We start from the raw sequence: 23162 nt of genomic DNA on the forward strand, positions 1-23162 counted from the left end.
GCGCACAGATACAGCCGGCAGTAAAGAAGGCAAATGGTTGGCCTTCATAGCCAGAGGATTTAAATACAGGAATAGAGATGTTTTACTGGAATTGTATGGGGAATTGGTGAGGCCATACCTGGAGTATTGTCTGCAGTTTTGATGTCCGTATCTGAGGAAGGATGCTTTTGTGGGTATAGAAATCAGGGAGAAGGAGTGTAATAAAATTGAAGAGATTAACAGAGACAGAGAGGAGGTTCTGAGTAGTGTGGAAGGCACTAAAGTAGATAAATCTCCAGGTAGAAGGACTTTGATAAATGTAGAAGAAATTACAAGATAGAGCTCTTGGTAAATGGCAGGACCCTGGGAAGCACCGAGTTTCAGAGGAATTTTGGTGTGCATGTACACCCATCCCTTAATGTAGCAGTGTAGGTGGATACAGTGGTACCCTATATTGTACTGTGATGAGCTCATTAACTGTTCTGTTACTAATGTGTGAGTAACACATGTTTCCTGATGTCATACTAACTTCTATTGTTCTAGTTTCTGATCTAGACGGGGGGTTTCGAACAGCGACATTTCCCATTCAGCCATCCAAAGTGTAGGTGGGTATCACATCCCCACCAACACCGCACCCATTTCACACTCCATTGAGCATTGATTGGCTTGAGGTGGGACCTCTGCCCCTCACCCGGGAAGAAGTCCCTCCTTAGACAGCTGCTGGCCAATCTGATTGTCCGGCTGGGCCCAGGTGCCTGCAGCGCCAGAGGCTGCTGTGGACAGAAGTGGGATTGCATGCAGTCCCTGGGAATGAGGTCATGGGAAATCAGGTAAAGGGACATTTTCAGAGAATTAAGGTGGAGAGGGTAGGGAAGGTGGATGGGAGATGGAGAGTGGGGGATTGGGGTGTTGAGTGAGAGGCCAGGGGGTGGGGGAGGGACAGGGATATTCAGCGGCAACCAGTCCTTAAGGGGAGGGCTCCCAATGTCAAAGTTGGCTTCTGATTGAGGCCACTCCCCACCGCGGTACCCTTCCGCCAACACCCCCCCTTTTATACCGAGGCCCAAACATATTTGGGCTTCACCCTTTGGTGGGAAATCCTCCAATTGAGGCTGGGCATTAAATGGCCCTTGTGGCCAATAATTGGCTACTTAAGGGCCTGATTGGGGAAAGGGTGAGCAGCCTGTCCAAGGCCTCCCCGGTCCCAGTGTAAAATGGCTGAGAGGTCAGGGTGCGCGGGAACCCAATGGGAAGTCCATTTGTGCTGTTTCACATTCATCCCTCGCCTAAAAATGTACCGTGTGAAAGTCAAGCCCTTATTTGCATGGTCGCATCCTGCTGATTGGCTGGTTGGAGATGGAGAAACACTTCAAACAAAAGTGAGAGAAACAATCGGAAATTACCGGCAAAAACTTCCAGAATCAACTCACACTGCAGACCAGCCAAGAATAAACAATTAAAAATAAACCTAGCAAATCACTCAAAACAGTTTCTCCACCATTTTATTTCTCAGTATATAATAATTCCTGTGTATACAATCAAGATTTTAATATCAAATTCTCAAAAAATATAAATTGTCCCAAAAATGTGAATAAATTGATCCCAAGTATTTTTATTCCTGGAATTTATTTCTTTCCTAATCCTAGTGAATCTGTGACACTGGGCCCACTGCAGGCTGTGTACTGACAGTATTCCCAATGTTCCCATAGGTGACACATCCCAATGAATGGATGATGAAGGAATGGCTGATGTAAACAATCTGGATGGTGTGTGACTGGGAGGTAACTTGGAATTGAAGATGTTGCCACAATGATGCTGCTGCTGTGTTTCTTGGTGGTAGAGAAACCAGGGGAGGGCAGTGTGGCCCAAATAACCTTCAGCGAGCTGCTGCGCTGCATCCTGTAGATCAGCCACCAGAGTGCGCTGCTGGTGGAAATGGAAACCCCACCAACCCCCAGTGAACTGCTCTATCCCCAACGCTGCCCACATTCTCAAATGTTGCTGCAGGCTAACCCACCCAGGCAAGCAGCAAGTGTTCAAGGGCACATCTAACATGCCTTTTAGATTGTGAGGAAGCTGTGAGGGGTTAGAAGGTGAACCAGTTGCCCCAGATGAATGGCTGTTAACCAGGTCTAATTGTAGACCAGTATCAGCTTCTTCATTAGCAGGGGTGGAGGGAGAGTGTGAAATCATTAGCAAATACCCTCCTTATTGACACAGATCCAGGTGATTATTGAAGCAGCGGAAGATGGCTGAGCCTAGGAGACAACTCTGATGTGCTGGGGTTGTGGTAATTGGCCCTTTGACCACATTTCAATTCCATTCTGCAAGCGCTCCTTGGCGCTATCATCAGCTGATTTCAAATTGGTCACCAACACCAGTCCGGCTCCGAATTCTCCAGTGATCTCTGGCCACTCTCCACAGCAACGTGTCCCATTCAAACCCCTTCCCAGGGATCCAGGAGGAGGCAGAGCACAGGTTTCTCTCCATCACCGGGGCCTCTAGGATTGAGCCCAGACTAATCCACACCTCAACAATCTCTCCACAATCCACACTGACACCCAGTGGAAAGGATTAGTCACTGACCAATATTTCACAATTATTAGTCCTTAATACTGCAAAGCAAAACCAACAGTTACAAATATTTCCCTCAATGAAAGGAAATGATAAATGCAATGTGCTTTTATGACAGAAATGGTTGTAGCAATATTCACAAAGCAAATAATGTCTTCTTAGGCAGATTACAGACTTCATTTCATGAACAATGTTCTCAGCCCAGTGTCACATTTGGGCAATTTCAGTCTCTCAAGTAATATCAGGGTTTGTGTGTCCAGTAATATCAGGGTGTGTGTGTCCAGTAATATCACGGTCTGAGTGCCCAGTAATATCAGGGTCTGTGTGTCCAGTAATATCAGGGTCTGTGTGTCCAGTAATATCAGGGTCTGTGTGTCCAGTAATATCAGGGTCTGTGTGTCCAGTAATATCAGGGTTTGTGTGTCCAGTAATATCAGGGTGTGAGTGTCCAGTAATATCAGGGTGTGTGTGTCCAGTAATATCAGGGTCTGTGTGTCCAGTAATATCAGGGTGTGTGTGTCCAGTAATATCAGGGTCTGTGTGTCCAGTAATATCAGGGTGTGAGTGTCCAGTAATATCAGGGTCTGTGTGTCCAGTAATATCAGGGTCTGTGTCTCCAGTAATATCAGGGTTTGTGTGTCCAGTAATATCAGGGTTTGTGTGTCCAGTAATATCAGGGTCTGTGTGTCCAGTAATATCAGGGTCTGTGTGTCCAGTAATATCAGGGTCTGAGTGTCCAGTAATATCAGGGTCTGAGTGTCCAGTAATATCAGGGTGTGTGTGCCCAGTAATATCCGGGTCTGTGTGTCCAGTAATATCAGGGTCTGTGTCTCCAGTAATATCAGGGTTTGTGTGTCCAGTAATATCAGGGTTTGTGTGTCCAGTAATATCAGGGTTTGTGTGTCCAGTAATATCAGGGTCTGATTGTCCAGTAATATCAGGGTCTGTGTGTCCAGTAATATCAGGGTCTGTGTGTCCAGTAATATCAGGGTCTGAGTGTCCAGTAATATCAGGATTTGTGTGTCCAGTAATATCAGGGTCTGTGTGTCCAGTAATATCAGGGTCTGTGTGTCCAGTAATATCAGGGACTGAGTGTCCAGTAATATCAGGGACTGAGTGTCCAGTAATATCAGGGTTTGTGTGTCCAGTAATATCAGGGTCTGTGTGCCCAGTAATATCAGGGTCTGGGACGGTCTGTGTGCCCAGTAATATCAGGGTCTGGAAGGGTCTGTGTGTCCAGTAATATCAGGGTCTGGGATTTACGATCTCGCTCTGATATTGTTGAGAGATTGAAGCCGTTGAAATGTGCAGGAAAGGCAGAGATGATTGTGATTGGGTAAGGTTTTGGTCACTGCTGCTTGTCCCACTGGTTAATTGTTGCTGGTTTTGAGGTTTAAGAACGTTGAACAACAGCATACTCCGCCGTGCTTTCAGTCAGTGATACTGCCGGCTGCCTGGTACCTGGGCAATGGAATTGAATGATTTCTTCTTCTTTGCCTTTCTCTCTGGAAGGTACTGACAGGCTGCTGGGATGTGTTTTGTATTGACTCTGGTCGCTCTGCTACAGCTGTGAATTTGTGCAGAGCAAGATCCCACAAATAACAATGTGACAATGACCAATCAGCTTTGGTAATGTTTTTTCGGGATAAATATCACCCAGGACATTAAAGGATGATTCCTCTGCCCATCTTCCATATAGTCCCAGGGAATATTTTACATTTCATGTCCTTATACCTCAGGGACTGCAGCGGTTCAAGAAGGCAGCTCCCCACCACCTCCTCAATGATAGAATCCCGCTGCCAGCGAACAGCGCGCGGCCGAGGAACACACGTCTGGGGGGCCCGAGAATCCAGTCCCCAGTGTTAGAATGTAAGTTATTGTTTTCAATGGCATGATCTGTCCAAACACCAATCACGCGGAAGAGAATCACATTTTCGCTTCTCTACAGAGTTTAGGCCCCACGGTGACTTTCTCACGGACGGAGAGGGGCTCAAAATCACCCCTCAACAAATCACCCCTCAACAAATCACCCCTCAACAAATCACCCCTCAACAAATCACCCCTCAACAAATCACCCCTCAACAAATCGCCCCTCAACAAATCGCCCCTCAACAAATCGCCCCTCAACAAATCGCCCCTCAACAAATCACCCCTCAACAAATCACCCCTCAAAAAATCACCCCTCAAAAAATCACCCCTCAAAAAATCACCCTCAAAAAATCACCCCTCAAAAAATCACCCCTCAAGTTTCAGGTTGGAAACCCACACAAACTCTGTCCCCAACTTTAACCTGGTCACATAGAAGTTGCTAGAAACTTTTCAAAAAATGTCTGAGAATAAAATAAGCAGTGATTCTGCAAGTCAGTGTGTGTGCGAAATGGCGACAGAATGAAGGAGAGAGAGTGGTCTCCCGTGTGAGGGAGAGGGCTGCAATGCGAGAGTGGGTGTTTGTGTGTGAGAGGGTGAGTGTCTGTGTGTGTATGAGGGTGTGTGTCTGTGTGTGTATGAGGGTGTGTGTCTGTGTGTGTATGAGGGTGTGTGTGTGAGAGGCTGTGTGAGAAGATGTGTCTAAGGGAGTGTGTGGGTGTGTGTGTGAGGGTGTGTGATCCAGTGTGTCTGAGGGTGTGTGTGGGTGTGAGGGTGTGTGAAACAGTGTGTGTGAGGGTGTGTGTGTGAGAGAGGGTGTGAGAGTGTGAAAGTGTATCTGTGAGTGTGTGAGAGAGAGTGTGAGACTGTGTGTGAGTGTGAGTGTGTCAATGTATGAGTGTGTGTGATGGAGTGGGAAGTTGTGAAACTTCCTCCCAAGGATTAAACTAACCTTCTGAGTTACTGTTAACTCCAGATTTCTGCAGTTTATTAGTAAATTGGTTCACAGAACCCAATAGATTTGAAAAATATGCCATCACCAACTAATTGAAAACACGTTGTGCAGACAGACAGGTGGAGCGGGGAAATCAGAGCAGGTTGTCTATCACTCTCCTGTCTGTAACAGGATTGATTTGTAAACTTACAGTAACATTCAAACTCCTCCTCTTTCATTGATGTGGTTCCTATTTTGGGAAATGGCAGCAAATCTAAAATGCAGCAAAGAACAACAGCTAAGCCCCATTTCCATTTCCTTACCAAAGGAGCAGGAGGGGCTTCTTGAACCTCTTGATTGCTGCTCCGTGTTTTATCTGAAAGAAAACACAAAGATGGTTCTTCAGAATAGATCCATGTAAAGGCCGAGCTCAGGAAACTGGGAATGATAAGCAAATGAAAATTCCGGAGTGACCTTGGGCAGTTTTCCCGGGAGACATGAGGCCTCCTCTCCGTTATAAAGCTCATCAGAGAGATCAGACATCACAGAACAGGAGGAGGCCATTCAGCCCATTGAATCTGTGCTGATTCTTTAAAGGGCCATTGTGCCTAATCCCACATTCCTGCTTTTTATCCGGAATCCTGTAAATTCCTGAGACATACACAGAAACGTGGAAAATAGAATCAGGAGGAGGCCATTCGGCCCTCGAGCCTGCTCCCCCATTCATTATGATCATGGCTGATCATCAAGTTCAGTACCCTGATCCCGCCTTACCCCATATCCCCCGATCCCTTTAGCCCCAAGAGCAAAATCTAATTCCTTCTTGAAATTACACAACATTTTGGCCTCAACGACTTTCTGTGGGAGTGAATTCCACAGATTCACCCCTCTCTCTGGGTGAAGACATTTCTCCTCACCTCAGTCCTCAAAGGTTTACCCCTTATCCTCAAACTATGACCCCTAGTTCTGGACTCCCCCACCATCGGGAACATTCTTTCTGAATCTACCCTGTCTAATCCTGTTAGAATTTTAGAAGTTTCTATGAGATCCCCTCTCACTCTTCTAAACTCCAATGAATATAATCCTAACCCACTTAGTCTCTCCTCATAGGACAGTCCCACCATCCCAGGATTCAGCCTGGTAAACCTTCGCTGCTCTCCCTCCATAGCAAGTACCTGCCCAACTCTCTTTGAAGATGATTTCTGGAATCATCTTCCACCACATTTTCCGGGCGAGCTTTTCAGATCCCGACAATTCTCTGAGTGAAAAACATTTCTCCCCGTCTAACCCCTCTCGATCTTTACCCAATGATTTTCAATCTCTGATCTCTAGTTGTTAACCCACTCGCCAGAGCAAATAGTTTTTCTCTCTCAATTCAATCAAAACTCTCATCTCAAACTAATCGGTCAACTCTTAACCATCTCCAGTCCCAGGAATCCCTCTGAGAACTGACAATGTGATCACTCTACAAGGATATTCCAGACGCTGGTGAAATATCGGAGGCCGTTCCGTGGACTTTCTTTGTCTGAAAGTTTATCTTTTTGGGGTCACTCGCTGTAACATTGCCACCCTGAGGGTATGTCTCACACTCTGCAGCTACAGGGCTGGGGACAGCCTCCTACCATCTTCATTCTGTCCCATGTAGCTTTACAGCATTTAACGGTAAACTTTGCAAATCAGACAAATAAATTGGTCAAATTATTCGCATGTTAATTCCATCCCAAAACTAACAGCATCAAAGGGGTATCTGGGATCGAGCGTAATTCCCGGTGAACGTGGCAACAATGGTTGAATTAGTTTACTCACCGCCCACTGTTGCATACACAGGGTTCTGGTCTTCATCAGGGATCCTAAAGAAATGCCACACATTAGCTTCATTGCAGCGTTACCGCAGAACAACAGGTCACACTCTTGCTGGAGACGGAGTTTAGATTTTCCAACATGGACCTTTGATTCCAGTTTTTAAGGACGATGACACGGATGAGCCAGATATCCGGAATCATTCACTAAATAAGCAGAATTTGCTCTCCAATGAAGAAAGGAATCCAAACTCTCTTCATAACTTAAACGTTCCATCCCAGGCAACATCCTGGTGAATCTCCTCTGCACCCCCTCCAGTGCAATCACATCCTTCCTATAATGTGGTGACCAGAACTGCACACAGTACTCCAGCTGTGGCCTCACCAAAGTTCTACATAACTCCAACATGACCTCCCTGCTTTTGTAATCGATGCCCCGATTGATAAAGGCAAGTGTCCCATCTGCCGTTTTCACCACCCCATTAACCCAACTCAATAAACACAAAGCATGTCACACTTTGGGAAAGGGCTGGAAACAGTGCGGACTTCTCCTGGGAAATCTGATCCATCTCATTTCTATCAAAGCAATGCAAACTGTGCAGATGTCCACGGTCACACCACCTAAACCAGACTGGTCAGGATTCCCCTGGGCTCCCAGTGAATCCACAATGAATACTTGGATTTTCCGCTATCTGGGCCATGCACTGACTGCTGTCTCGTTACAACCTGGAAATTTCAACACCCATTTTGCACAATATTCTCCGGAACATTTTAATGTTTTGAATATTAGTTAAGAAACACCGAGGCTGTCTGTCCTTCACTGACAGTGAAAGTTATATCAGTTTTGGAAGACATGCTAGAGAGCTCTCCACTCCAAGCTGATTAAGCTGTCAGGCTTTAGTGAGGAAACAGGAGAGATTCACTGGGATTGGATCTGGTGTCAGGAAAACAAATACAAAGAAAGACGGGAGACATTTTTTATCATCAGCATAACCCAGATTGCAGAGCAATATGATCAAAGGTCTTCAAAATTCTTTAAACTTGGGATAGAAGAGATGGAAGCGGACTTTTGCAGGGAGGGTGAAGATTGAGGAGCTCTGGACACAAGCTTATGGAAGAGACTTAGAAGAGGGCAGGTAAATATCTTGACACAGAGTCGGGAGGATGTGGGATTTACCCAGACTAGTGGGTGAGACAGAAATAATGTCAACATTTGAGATTAGATTGGAGAGGGAGGTGATGAAAAAGAACGCTGAAGAGATATGGGAACATGGTGTGAATATGATGAGAACTATTTCCTTGTGGGGAGAGTAAAGGCCGACATGGGCTGTTTAGACAGAGAGCATGAACACTAGTTTGTTCTAACCACCATGAGGGACTGTGCAGCCAGCGAGACACGGGCACTGAACCAGCACGCAGGGCGAGGGTGGCAATTATCCAGCACTAATGTCCGAAGGGCGAGGTTTAGAGCTTCAACTGTTAAAACCATCCTGGCTCTCAGCAGCAGCAGTTAGGTGCCTGTTGGTCAATACTGGGGTGGTTGTGATGCCAGGACAGTTGGAGATGACTGGCACCAGTCAAGCACTGGCACATGTGTTGGTCTCAACAGTAGCAGCTCACACCACTTGAACGCTAGGCTGCAAGGGGAATGTGGCTGCTCAATAAAAGCAGCAAGTTATAAAATAATGACCCTGTGCAGTAACAGTATCAAACACAAGATGAGTCATATTTACCTTTGTGTGGAGTTCTTTGCAGAGTGCAACCTCTTTTTTACAAGATAACATGTGAGCAGAGCAAAGCAGAACAAGACAACAAAGGCCAGAATTATCCCCGTGCTTAAAACAATCACATCTGAAGTCCTGGGATTCTTGTCGGATGATTGTTCTGTAAAATATCAGAATGTTAGACACACGGCAGCTTCAGTATATTCAGCTTCAGATATTAGTTCAGCCTCAATCAGAATATTACATCCAGTTCTGGGTATCGCACTTTAGGAAGGATGTGAAGGTATCGGAGAGAGTGCAGCAAAGATTCAAGACAATGGATCCAGGGATGGGGAACTTCAGTTCTGGGGATATATTGGAGAAGTTGGACCATTCTCCTTGGAGAGAAGAAGGATCAGAGGAGATTTGATAGAGATGTTCAAAATCACTGGAGTTCTGACCAGAGCAGACAGGGAGAAACTGTTCCACTTTCTGAAAAGATTGAGAGACAGAGGGCAAAACAATAATTTGCAAAAACGGCAATTGCGAAATGAAGAAAAAACTTCTTCCACACAGCGAGTGGTTAGGGTCTGGAATGTATTGTCTGTGACTGTGGTGGAGGCAGATTCACACAGCGAGTGGTTAGGATCTGGAATGTACTGTCTGAGTGGTGGAGGCAGATTCACACAGCGAGTGGTTAGGGTCTGGAATGTACTGTCTGAGAGTGTGGTGGAGGCAAATTGACACAGCGAGTGGTTAGGATCCGGAATGTTCTGTCTGAGAGTGTGATGCAGACAGATTCACACAGCGAGTGGTGAGGGACAGAGTCAGGTTTAGAGAAGGTGCCAAGGAGTGTAGACCAAGTTGGAGGGAAGTACCAGGGGGCAGTCTGTTCACCCCCCATGGTGGGGACTTCAAACCTTTTCAACCCCCAAAGCCACCTCCTTATAAACCAAACCCTCAGAGACTGGCTCAGTTAGAGACTGAGGGACAATGCATGTTGGCCATGTTACAGAAACACGGAAAACTGTTGTGGTCCACGGAATGCCAAAGAGAGTCTGAGCTGAGATGTCTCCGGCCGTGTTGGAGGACAAATCGGTGTTGGCCGCCCCAGATTTTTCCAAACTGCAGAGCTGAGCAGAATCCTTTTGAATCTCTGTCCCAAAAGAGGGCAATTCTCTGTCAAATCTCAGTTTGAACTCCCTTCAGGTACACAAAGCAGTTAGTGAGTACTGAAAACCTGAATACAGAGCTGGGGAGGGGGGATCATTCCAGATCCCTCTTCTATTAAAGGTACCAGACCAGTCAAAGGCCTCACGAAAATGCTGCTCTAATATTCTGTGTAACTGAGACAAGTTGTTGGTGAGTCTGCTGAAGCTGACCACATATCAGACACTCAGCAGGTTTGAAGTTCTCCTTCCAGATGGAATCCCACAGCCTGAGAATCCAGCCTGAATGGCCCAGCTTGAAGATCTAACCCAACTGATGGTTCAACACATCGCATTCTGAAGAGATCACTGCCGACAAAAACCTCAACCTCAGCAGCAAAGATCCTTAAATATCTCACACCCAGTTTAATCCCCATCATTTCGATCCTTTCCCTTCCCCCCTGTGTGTCTGTCTTGTGTGCATGTGGCTGGAGGGTGGGACTGTGATTGGGGAACATTTATATTAATAGATCACTGTTATATTATTTCCATTATCTGTTCATCTTGTTCTCTTTTTATAAATAAACATTTTTTTAATGTTTTACTTTCCAATCCTGTGCTGATAACTCATTGGAGAGGTCAAGGGTCAACGATCTCAGGAAAGTACACAAGTTCCTGGTTAATTCACTTATGTTGGGAATCCGGGGTCTGTGGGGCTGGAACTGACCGTGCGCTGGCCCAGGGTGTCGTAACAAAATGTATCGCCGTTCCTTCACTGTCGCTGTGTCTCAATCCTGGAACTCCCTCCCTAACAGCAGTACCTACACCACATGGAGTGCAGGCAGCTCACCACCACCTTCTCCAGGGCAGTTAGGGATGGCACCTTGCCAATAAAGTATGAATATAAAACAAAACAGCTCGAGGCACCACATTGGCAATAACCTGAGTAAACAAAGGAGTCAAAGAATTTAAGTTCTGGAAGATAAGTTCAAGAAGATTCCATCTGTGAGTAAAACCACATGAGAATCATGGAAACTGTACTTACTGGTTACATTCAGCTGTGATCCATTCCCACTGATATCTCCCCACACGGAGCAGTAATAGACGGCAGTGTCACTGGGCTGCACGTTGCTGATTGTCAGGATGAAGGTTTTATTGGACGTGTCTCGGGAAGGATGGAAACGCTCAGTGAAACCTGGACTCCGTTGTGTGTTGTTCTTTATATCATGTGTTAAAACCCTCTCCATATCTTTCCCTGGCAGCTCCCGGTTCCAGTGAACATCGGTGTGTGTCACTGCGGCGTTCCGCATGGTGCACTGTAACCGTGCAGTCTGACCCTCTGTGACACGTTCCAGACTCGGGGACTGGATAAGGACTGGAGCATTCGCACCTTTCAGAGAAAAATATCAACAAGTTATTAACAGTCTGAAGGTTCCAAAGTGTTTAAAGGGAATGTTCGGTGTTAAAAAGAGAGAACCAGATTCTAAGACTGAACCAATGGGCTGATTCATTCAAATAAAGCAAAATATATTTGTGAGAGTAAATAAAAAATCAGTTGCTTAATTGTTTAGGATCGAATCTTGTTGAAAAGAGACACATTGTTGAAGTATTTCATTTTGTACTCATCGAGAAAAACACAGTTTAATTTCAAAGAATCACAATTTATCCTTCAGGGGGAAATGGTGCCAATGGGTGACACTGCAGCGCAGTGGTTATCACTGTTGTTTCACTGCTCTCAGGTTCCAGGTTTGATTCCCGGCTTGGGTCACTGTGTCTGTGCGGAGTCTGCACATTCTCCCTGTGTCAGCGTGGGTTTCCTCCGGGTGCTCCGTTTCCTCACATACATCCTGAAAAATGTGGTGCGGGATTCTGCGGGAATCGGCGGGGTGGGCAACTCTAGCGAGAAGGAGTGGCGTGAATCACAGGCCGGCAGGGAAGGGGAATGGTGCCAAGCCAACCGGTGCCGAAGGGCCTCTGCCGGCCGGCACAAGTTAGCGCATGCGCGGTAGCGCCAGCATGTGCTGGTGGGGGGCTCATCTCCGCGTCTGTCATGGCGGAGGAACAGCAGCCGACGCGGAGGAATAGAGTGCCCCCACGGCGCAGGCCTGTCCGCGGATCGGTGGGCCCCGATGGTGGGCCAGACCCCCGTGGGGGCGCCTCCTGGGGCCAGATCCCCTCACTCATCCCCCCCCCCCCCCCGAGGACACCGGAGGCCGCCCGCACCACGAGGTCCCGCTTGTAAGGACCTACTCTAAATTACGCCGGCGGGACCGGCAACAAACGGGCGGCCACTCGGCCCATCACAGGCCGGAGAATTGCCTGATGGCCGGGAGGGCCGATTCCCACCCCCGCCAAATCTCCGGCACTGGAGAATTCGGCAGCCGGCTGGGGCGGGATTCACGCCGTTCCCCATCGATTCTCCGACTTGGCAGGGTGTCGCAGAAACCTGCCCGTGTTGTTTGGAAATTAGGACATTCTGAATTCTCCCTCTGTGTACCCGAACTGCCGCCGGAATGTGGCGACTCGGAGCATTTTACAGTAACTTCATAGCAGTGTTAATGTAAGACTACTTGTGACAATAAAAATTATTTAAAAAGACGTCAACTCTGATTGGCTGAAACGTTGCCATGGAGAATACCGCGAATGCGAGGCTCCCAAAGCTCCTGTTGAAATCAAATAAAGGAGCACGGCTTGAACATATTCCTTTTGTTTGCAGACAGCCGGTCTCTGATTGTCTCACTTTGAGCAAGTGTAAATGAGACACATCAGCTCTTGTTTAAATACATCGGAGGTCAATGTCAATCAGTTGAAACATATTGTTCCAACACCCTGGGTCAGTGTGCGGTCAATTCCAGCCCCACTTGACCCAGTGTCACAACACAGGGGCTGTTTAGCACAATGCTAAATCGCTGGCTTTGAAAGCACACCAAGCAGGCCAGCAGCACGGTTCGATTCCCGTAACAGCCTCCCCGGACAGGCGCCGGAATGTGGCGACTAGGGGCTTTTCACAGTAACTTCATTTGAAGCCTACTCGTGACAATAAGCGATTTTCATTTCATTTCATTTAAACTTTTATTTTACAATTCCCGAGGTCTTCAGCTGCCCAATAATTACAGTCACCAGGTTTGTAAATTTAAACATAATTAACTTCTTATCAAAAATAACTATAATTAAATAAGCAACAAATACAACTGGTTAACTATTATGTAATATCCAGCACCCCCACCCTTGTGTTCCTTACTTCTGCACAAATTAAAGGTCATGTACCAAAAAAGATAGAGACCAAATAATAGAAATAGGAACTGAGGGAACAACAGGAATGCCGCTGGGAATGTGAAGAGGAATAGCAGCGTCAGTGAGCAGAGTGATGTGAGTCTGGATGGACGGCAGCTCCTGATTACACCTCCCAGTCTCAGGCTCTCCCCACACCCTGTCCCCACTCATGGAGCCCCACATCTCCCAATCCCTCCTCTGACATTCCAGCTCCTCTGCTTCTCTGCTCTGTGCTCCGGTGCTGCAGAAATGTTGCCGGAAAATCCCTAATCCCCTCCCCATCCTGCTCACTGCTTCCCTCGGAATGATCACCTTTCACTGACACTGAATCCTCACAACCATTCTGCTGCTGTGTACAGTCAGCCCCCCCCCTCACACCCACCTCACCCCCCCCACCTCACCCTCCAACCTCACCCCTCATGCCACCCCCCACCCCCAACCTCACCCCCAAACCGAGTGTATACCGTTCTCCAATCAGGATTCAGTTCCCAACACTGAGGCAAATGATGGTTGATCCAGGGGAGCTGCCAGAGCCAAGGCCACGGCCCCAGGGCTGCCTCAGCTGTACGGGGGGTGGGGGGGGGCGGGGGGTCGGGGTGGGGGGCATCGCTGGGATACCCCAGATCCAGGGGTAACAGATGGCACTCATGTCGACTGGCTCACACCGGGACATCACGGAGTTCCCTTCATCAACAGAAAGAGATTCCACTCCCTGAACCTCCAACCTGTGTGCGACCACCACATGGAGATCGTGCTTGTGTGTGCACACTTCCCCGGGAGTGTGCACGGCAGCTGCCTAACACTAATTTGGGTTGACTCTTGGGGTATATGAGGACCTTTGCTGTTTGGAGGACAGTGTTAGTGGTCTGATTAGTACGTTTGTAGATGACATCAAGGTTGTTGGAATTGTGGATAGCGATGAGGACTCTCAGAGGATACGGCAGGATATAGATCGTTTAAAGACTTGGGCTCAATATGAGGTACTGCTTTTTGGAAGGTCTAAAATATTTGAGAAATATGCAGTAAATGCCAGAACCCTTGAGAATATTGACAGGCAGAAGGATCTGGGTGTACAGGTACACAGGTCAGTGGAAGTGGCAAAACAGGTGGAGAAGGTTGTCAAGGAGGCATGCGGACTGCCTGTCTTCATCGGTCAGGCAATTGAACATAGAAATTGGCAAGTCATGCTCTAGTTGTACAGAACCTTAGTTCGGCCACTTGGAATACAGTGTTTAATTCTGGTCGCCACACTACCAGAAGGATGTGGAGGATTTGGAGAGGGTATAGCAGAGGTTTATCAGGATGTTGCCTGGTATGGAGAGCATTGCCTATAAGGAGAGGTTGGAGAAACATGGTTTGTTCTCACTCGAGCGGCGGACGTTGAGGGGCAACTGATAGAAGTCTCCAAAATTATGAGGGGCATGGACAGAGTAGAGAGGCAAAAGCTTTATCGCAGGATGGAAGAGTCTAGGGAGCACAGGTTTAAGGTGTAAGGGGCAAAGTTTAGAGGAGATGTGCAAGGGAATTTTTATTACACAGAGAGTCGCGTGAAACTCGCTGTAGGAGAGGATGGTGAACGCAGATACGAAAGTGACGTTTATGGGGCACCTTGATAAATCCATAAATCGGATGGGATTAGAGGGATAAGTACCCCGGAAGTGTAGAAGGTTTTCAGTTCGATGGGCAATATGGACGGCGCAGGCTTGGAGCTGAAGGAGCTGCTCCTGTGCTGTACTTTTCTTTGTTCTTAAAGCTGCGATTAAGGAGTCGTCAATGTGAGGTCATCGTTGAATTTATTTGTTTACAGAGTGATGGCCAACGGGATCTGGTATCTGTTTTTGGAAGGTCACTGGAGTGTAGGTAATTGGTGAGGGATGGTGTTTAGACCTCACTGGGCAGGTCATGGGACATCACATTGGGGTACAGATTATGTAATTAATGGGAGGAGCCAGGTCTGCATGTGGCTTTCACAGTTCTGTCAGAGGATTTGAGTCTGATAAGACAGAAGGATTTTCAGGTTGTTCATGAAAGGGCCTCTCTCATTGAACGTCTGCACAGAGAACATTGAGTAATCCTGATTGTCAAGTTTATTTATGAATGGATTTTGAACTGTCGTGGGTTGCTTATTTGGAATATATATATTGGTACAAAGAACAAAGACGAACAAAGAAAATTACAGCACAGGACCAGGCCCTTCGGCCCTCCCAGCCTGCACCGATCTAGATCCTTTATTTAAACCTGTCACCTATTTTCCAAGGATCTACTTCCCTCTGTTCCTGTCCGTTCATATATCAGTCCAGATGCATTTTAAATGATGCTATCGTGCCTGCCTCTACCACCTCCGCTGGCAAAGCGTTCCTGGCACCCCCCAGGTGTAGGGCATGAGGTAAGTTTTTCTCCATTTATTTATGAACAGTTTCTCTGATAAATGTAAAAGTTATTTCATTGCTGTTGATGTGGTTAAAGGGGCCAGACAGCTGGTTTGTGATGCAGAGCGAGGTCAGCAGCGTCGGTTCAATTCCCGTACAGGCTGAGGTTATTCATGAAGGCCCCGCCTTCTCAACCTTACCCCTCGCCTGAGGTGTGGGTGACCCTCGGGTTAAATCACCACCAGTCAGCTCTCCCCCCTCAAAGGGAAAGCAGCCAATGGTCATCTGGGACGATGGGGACTTTACACTTACTGACAATGTGGTTAATTCTGTGCTTAAATTAAAGTTTGTTTCAACATAAATGATATCTATTGGTCAGAGTCATCACTCCTGCGGTGAAATATCCTTTCCTCACAGTTTGATGAACAGTAAATTGTTTGGGGTTTCCTGGCCGGGATCCTAACAAATGTTGGGGTCTGGTCCGGGATCCTCCCAACTCCCCACCATCATTCCTGACTGGATGTGAAAAGACAGCTGTGCTTAGATCTGACCGTCTGTCCACTCCTCCCCACACAATCCATGCTCATTTCACACACACATTCTCAGCAACCGAGCCATTTCTTTGTCTCCACAATCAAACCATCCATTCGACTGACTCTTGCTGCTGGCAATTGGGAGCCACCTCCTGCCCACTGCCAGCTCCTGATCCTGCAATCAGTCTTCACTCTCACCCACAACACTGGCACTCCACTGATCAACATCATAACTGATATCTGTGTGAATGTGATGGCCACTGTCTATCCCTCCTCAGAATCTTTCACCTCTCCACTCTGTTTAACACCACTGAGCACAGGTTCCTGTTTAAAAGTCTCTGATCCACATTCCAGCCCCTGGCACTGCTCTCTCACGGTCCCACTCCTGCTGCTCACATCATCCACATTATATCAGCACCAAAGGATTTCTCCTCCAGTGTCTGAATGATCGTCTCTGCTGTGTCCCCAGGGCACCATCCCTGGCTCCCTCCTCATCCTCATTTCACCCTCAGAAACCTGGTCAACATTCCCATCTTCACCATCACTCAGATCAGTCTCTCCACCTCCTCCATTGATCCCAATGTTCTTCCACTCTCTCCAAATGTCTGTCCAACATTCGGACTCGGCTAAGACAAAGTTTCTGTGCAGCTCAGTAAACAGCCAGACGGCACTAACCTCCCCAGACACCCCCTCAGGATAAAGCCAGAGATGTGGAACTTTGGGGAATTGCTGAAGCTGAGCTCAGCTTCTTCCCCACAGTGAACCCATCAGTAAGATCACTTTACATCACCTCCTAGCTCTTCATCATCACAAACTCATCTCCAATTCACTCATCTGGAAGAGGTTATTGCTGTGGGTAATTGGAATGAAAACTCTACTTACTGGTTACATTCAGCCGGCTTCCATTCCCATAGATCCTCTCCACACTGAGCAGTAATAGACGGCAGTGTCACTGGGCTGCACGTTGCTGATTGTCAGGATGAAGCTGTTGGAGTCGATGTGTCTGGAAGGCAGGAAACGCTCAGGCAAACCTGGAGATCCGGTATATGTCATTCCGTGTATCATGATCTAAAATCCCCTCCCTCTGTTTCCCTGGCCGCTCCCGGTCCCAATAAACATTTCTGTCTCTCACTGCGGCGTTCTGCATGGAGCACTGTAACCGTGCAGTCTGACCCTCTGTGACATGTTCCACACTCGGAGACTGGATAAGGACTGGATCAGTCGCACCTTTCAGAGAAAAACAAAATCAGTGAGTTAAATTCTGAGCTGAAAGTTTGCTGTGAGTATTTAAAGGGACAGTCCAGGCAGTAGAAGTTCTGTGTTAAAGAGAGGAAACAGCTTCTGAGACTGATCTAGTTGTGTTAGTTTGTTAATGATTTCTATCCTGGGGGTTACTCTGTGCTGATCTCAGCAGTACAGATGTGTTGATATAATTGTGAAATGCAATATTGTTCTCACACTGTGGAACAGCTCTCTCAAACACACTGACCTCTCCCAGTTAGTGTCTAAATGAATTCCTGGGATGTGGGTGTCGCTGGCTAGGCCAGCTTTTATTACCCATCCCTAATTGCCCTGAAGGAGGCGGTGGTGAGCTGCCTTCTTGAACTGCTGCAGTCCATGGAGATTGGAGCTATCTTTACTGAACCAATAGTGGGAGAGTGTTTCTCACAATAGGAAGCAGGTTTGGGAATTAGAATGGGAAGTGTCTGCAACATTCGAAGAGGCAGTCAGACATTTAAAGGGACAGGGCCACCCCTCGGATCAACAGAACCACAGCCTATTGGGTTTGTGAAAACTGAGGCCTCCCCACAGGTTAGGGTCCGTGGGGGCGGGGGGGGGGGGGGGGGGTCAGATTGGGAGGAATGGCGTCTCTATCCCTCCATTCCTCAGGGACTGGGATCTTTACCAGCTGCCACTGCAACACGGTGGGCATGGGAGTGGGGGTAACAGAGAGAGATTGGAAATAAATCAGAGGGAGCCAAACCCTGTCCCTCCAACTGACAGTTTTAATATTGGTAAAGGGCACGGAGCCAGTGGGGGTCCCAGGAGAGGCAAATCGAGGGGAATACAGCTCAGGTAGTGAGTGAGTCAGTGGATCTCTCAGGAAGGTGTTGGGTGGCACAGTGGTTAGCACTGCTGCCTCACTCCGCCAGGGACCCGGGTTCAATTCCGGCCTCAGGTGACTGTGCGAAGTTTGTACATTCTCCGCGTGTCTGTGTGGGTTTCCTCCAGGAGCTCCGGGTTCCTCCCACAGCCCAGAGATGTGCAGGTTAGGTGGCTTGGCGATGTGCGGGGTTACCGGGATAGGACGGGGGTAGGACGGGGTAGTGAGTCTGGGTGCAGTGCTCTGTCACTGCAGACTCTGATGGGCCGAATAGCCTCCGGCTGCACTGTAAATTCTCCAGCTCCAAGCAGAGTTGGTCTTTATGGACAGAATGCGCTGTGGGACCCATGGACCCTCCACTCCAATGGACCCCTGACTCTTGGACCTGGCCACACACCAGCCCCTAAGCTTGGAGGTGATTGGTTCATTCGGTGACCCTCCCCACCCCACAACCAGGTGCCACCCTGCTGTCAGGATAACACACGGCCCACCCAATGAGACACCCATAGGTGACCCCTTTGAGGAAGAGGACAGGGGTCACAGAGCCTGTCGCTGACACGGATTACAGCAGCCACCGGGACCCCTGTTGACAGGGACGGGTGGTGTGTGGCGAAGACAGAGGCTCATCAGTGTCACTCTCTGATTGGGACAGGGGTGCAATGCGGATGGCAACATATCGGGGGGGGGGGAGCTGGCTGAGGGGTGAGGGTGGGGTTGGGGGAGGGTGTGGTGAGGGTGATGCTGAAGTACAACTCGGGGTCACTGTGTAACCTGGTGGTGTTGGATGGACAAGGGAATGCCCATCTTGCTGACATGTTTTCCCCTTCCTGCCTGCAGAGAATGAATTTTGGAGGACAACCAGCTAAGCTCACTATCTACTGGGCAACCTCAGCAGATCCGACAGCATCTGTGGAGAGAGAAGGGAGCTAACGTTTCCAGTCTGAGTGACTCTTTGTCAAAGCGGCTGCTCTGCCAGACCGGGCTCCATCCCCGGTTCTTCCTGGACACCCTCCTCATTGTCCTCGTCAGACGTGACCTGCCATTGTTCCTCCTCCTCCTCCAGAATGTCACTCCTCTGCTGCACAGTATTTTGAGGGCACAGCATCCAGAACCGTTTTGGAGACCCTCCTGGGGCTCAGCAGCAACCAGGAGCGTCATTGAGCAGTGCATCAGTGTTTCCAAGATGCATTTCCAATGCCTGGACCGCTCCGGTCGATCTGTCCAATATCGCCCCAGGAGGTTCTCAGAAAGGCCAATCAAAGTTCATCATCAGAGATTGAAGTAACAACAGCATTGGATGGTCAAATAGCCAAAACTGTCCTTGAGAATGAAGGTAATTCGACTTCCGGTGGCGGCGATGACGTAGGAAGCCGCACATTTGGGAGCTCCTGTTTCAAACGGATTTTTCGGCTCTTTTTACAGCCCAAACTGAATTTTTTCGATGTCGCCCGGTGGGAGAAGGTGTGCTGATCGACTTTCTCTGCATTTCATGACTCGAACTCGGAGTGGAAAGGGGGAAAAAAGTCAGCAGCTGCCCAGAAAAAATGGGGGAAGGAATCCAAGATGGCGGCCGGCGGATCACCAGAGGAGTGGAAGCTGTGGGCCCAGGAGCAGCAAGTTGCTCTCCTGCGCTGTTTTGCAGATTTGAAGGCTGAGGTACTGAGCTCGCTGCAGAAAACAAACAAAAGGCTCTCGGAGATTCAGACGACCCAGGGTGCTGCCATCAAGGCATTGCAGACGCAGGCCACTGAACGAGAGGAGGAGGCCGTGGTCCTCGTGAGTAAGGTGGAGGGGCATGGGGCACTCCACAAGAAGTGGCAGGGCCGCTTCGAGGAGCTTGATCACCGCATGAGGCGGAAAAATCTGTGGATCTTGTGCCTTGCGGAGGGGCTGGAGGGATCGGATCTGTCAACCTACATGGCTACGATGCTGATCTTGCTAGTGGGGGCCGGATCTTTCCATCTGCCCCTGGAGCTGGAGGGAGCCCACAGGGTACGGGCCAGGAGGCCTAAGGAGAATGAACCCCCGCGTGCGGTGCTGGTGAGGTTCCACCGGAGCAGTGATCGGGAGTGTGTGCTGTGCTGGGCCAAGAAGGTGAAGAGCAGCAACTGGGGGAATGGGGTAGTACGGATCTACCAGGATGGGAGTGCGGAGGTAGCTAAGCGGCGGTCCGGGTTTAATCGGACGAAAGAGGTGCTCAACAAGAAGAAGATAAAGTTCGGAATGTTGCAGCCTGCGCGCCTGTGGGTAACCTATTTGGAACGGCATTATTATTTTGATTCCCCGGAGGAGGCGTGGGCCTTCGTGCGGACGGAGAAACTGGACTCGAACTAGGGGTTGGGGGTTGTGGGGTCGGTTGTAATGCTTAATTGCTGGTTTCTGCTGTTGCTGTGTTCACGTTTTCTGTACTTTTGTAATTTTGATATGGTTATTTATTGGGGTGTTGTTCTGTTTTTTGTTGTGGGGCATTGTTTGAGTTTTGTATCTTGCGGGGAGGGTTGGGGGGGTTTGTTGTATTCTATGTCGGAGTGGGGGTATGGAGTGGGGCTGGTATTTGGGAGCTGCGTCAGAAGGGTGTGGTGGGGCAGTGCGAAAGCGCGGTCTTTCCTCTGGTTTCCCGCGCTGCGGGGCTGGGGGGTGGAGACGATGATGGGGGTGCAGGGCCTTAACTGGTTCCTTCCCGCACTGAAGCGGTGCCTGGAGGAGGGATAGGATGGGGGATGATTCCACTTTGGGAGGGGTCGGGTTTTTGGCGGGAGTTTCCGGGGTCAGCAGAAGTTAGCTGACCCACGGATACAATGGAGGACGGTTCGTGGCTAGGAGGGTTCCTAGCCTGGGGGGAAGGGAGGGGGGGAAAGGGGAATACCGGGTTGCTGCTGGTAGGGTCAGGAAGGAGCTGGTGGGGGCTGGGGGGATAGAGGTGAGGTGTTGTCGCTGTGGGGACTGGGTGGGGCGGGGGGGTGCTGGCCTGGGGCGGGCAGTCGACGGGCTATGGCTAGTCGACGGGGGAGGGGGGCGGGAAGCCCTCTGATCCGGTTGGTCACCTGGAATGCGAGAGGATTGAATGGGCCGGTGAAGCGGTCGAGGGTACTTGCTCATCTGAAGGGGCTAAAGGCAGTTGTGGCAATGCTTCAGGAGACCCACCTGAAGGTGGCGGACCAGGTCCGTCTGAGGAAGGGATGGGTGGGGCAGGTTTTCCACTCTGGGTTGGATGTGAAGAACCGGGGAGTGGCGATTCTGGTGGGGAGAAATGTGTAGTTTGAGGCATCGGAGGTGGTGGCGGATAAGGGGGGTAGGTATGTTATGGTTAGGGGCAGGCTACAAGGAGAGAAGGTGGTACTTGCTAGTGTGTATGCCCCAAATTGGGACGATGCGGGCTTTATGAGGCGTATACTGGGACGGGTCCCGGATCTAGAGGCGGAATGTCTGATTATGGGGGGGGACTTCAATACGGTGTTGGATCCTTCACTGGATCGGTCCAGCTCTAGGACGGGTAGGAGGCCGGCGGCGGCCAAGGTACTGAGAGGGTTTATGGACCAGATGGGAGGGGTGGATCCATGGAGGTTTGTGAGGCCGAGGGCACGGGAGTACTCTTTCTTCTCCCATGTACATAGGGTTTATTCTCGGATAGACTTCTTCGTGGTGAGTAGGGGACTGATTCCGAGAGTGGAGGAGGCCGAATATTCGGCTATTGCAATCTCCGACCACGCTCCGCATTTGATAGAGTTGGAGATGGGGGAGGTGCGGGACCAGCACCCGTTGTGGCGGTTGGATGTGGGGTTATTGGCGGAGGAGGAGGTGTCTAGGAGGGTCCGGGCAAGTATTGAGGGGTACTTCAAGGTGAATGATACGGGGGAGGTTCAGGTGGGGATGGTCTGGGAAGCCCTGAAGGCAGTGATTCGTGGGAAGCTGATATCCATCCGGGCACACGGAGAGGAGCGAGATGAGTGAGAGGGATAGACTGGTGGGAAAGATGCTGGAGGTAGACAGGAGGTACGCAGAGGCACCAGAGGAGGGACTGTTGGGGGAGAGGTGCAACCTACAGGCTAAATTTGACTTGCTGGCCACTCGAAAGGCGGAGGCACAGTGGAGGAAGGCACAAGGGGCAGTGTACGAACATGGTGAAAAGGCGAGTAGGATGCTGGCTCATCAGCTCCGCAAGCGGGACGCGGTTAAGGAAATTGCTGGAGTGAGAGACAAGAGTGGGAATGTGGTGCGGAAGGGGGTAGAGGTGAATGAGGTCTTCAAGGACTTTTACGGGGAACTGTACCGGTCGGAACCAACGGGGGAGAGGAGGGGAATGGAGAGGTTCCTCGACGGGCTTTCTTTCCCGAAGGTGCAGGAGGAGCAGGTGGAGGGGTTGGAGGCGCTGATTGAGCTGGAGGAGCTAGTAAAGGGGATCGGGCAGATGCAGTCAGGGGAGGCGCCGGGGCCGGATGGGTTCCCAGTGGAATTTAATAAAATGTTTGTGGACCTAGTGGGCCCCTTGCTGGTGCGGACACTTAATGAAGCGTGGGAAGGGGGGACTTTGCCCTCAACGATGTCGCGGGTGCTGATTTTGTTAATCCTAAAAAGGGACAAGGAACCCCAGCAGTGTGGTTCATACAGGCCCATATCTCTCCTCAATGTGGACGCCAAAGTGCTGGCAAAAGTCCTGGCCACCAGGATAGAGGACTGTGTGCCAGGGGTTGTACACGAGGACCAGACAGGGTTTGTGAAGGGAAGGCAGCTGAACACGAATGTGCGGAGATTGTTGAATGTCATCATTATGCTGGCGATTGAGGGGGAGGCTGAGATAGTGGTGGCGCTGGATGCAGAGAAGGCCTTCGATAGAGTGGAGTGGGGGTACTTATGTTGGGGAGGTTTGGATTTGGTGAAGG

At 49.4% G+C, this 23162-nt stretch overlaps 1 protein-coding gene across 1 annotated transcript in view; it reads right to left on the reverse strand.

The window, feature by feature from the left end:
- The window catches only part of LOC119965573, a 185393-nt gene that overhangs the window by 20615 nt on the left and 141616 nt on the right, over nt 1-23162 (reverse strand). Inside the window, exons 3-6 of the mRNA XM_038796393.1 lie at nt 11049-11393; nt 8886-9036; nt 7160-7203; nt 5677-5729 (exon numbers count right to left, since the gene is read on the reverse strand). Of these exons, the coding sequence (XP_038652321.1) occupies nt 5677-5729; nt 7160-7203; nt 8886-9036; nt 11049-11393 (593 nt within the window). The remainder of the gene's footprint in view (nt 1-5676; nt 5730-7159; nt 7204-8885; nt 9037-11048; nt 11394-23162) is intronic.

Source organism: Scyliorhinus canicula, chromosome 1, assembly GCF_902713615.1.
Source record: "Scyliorhinus canicula chromosome 1, sScyCan1.1, whole genome shotgun sequence".
NCBI classification, from domain to species: Eukaryota; Metazoa; Chordata; class Chondrichthyes; order Carcharhiniformes; family Scyliorhinidae; genus Scyliorhinus; species Scyliorhinus canicula.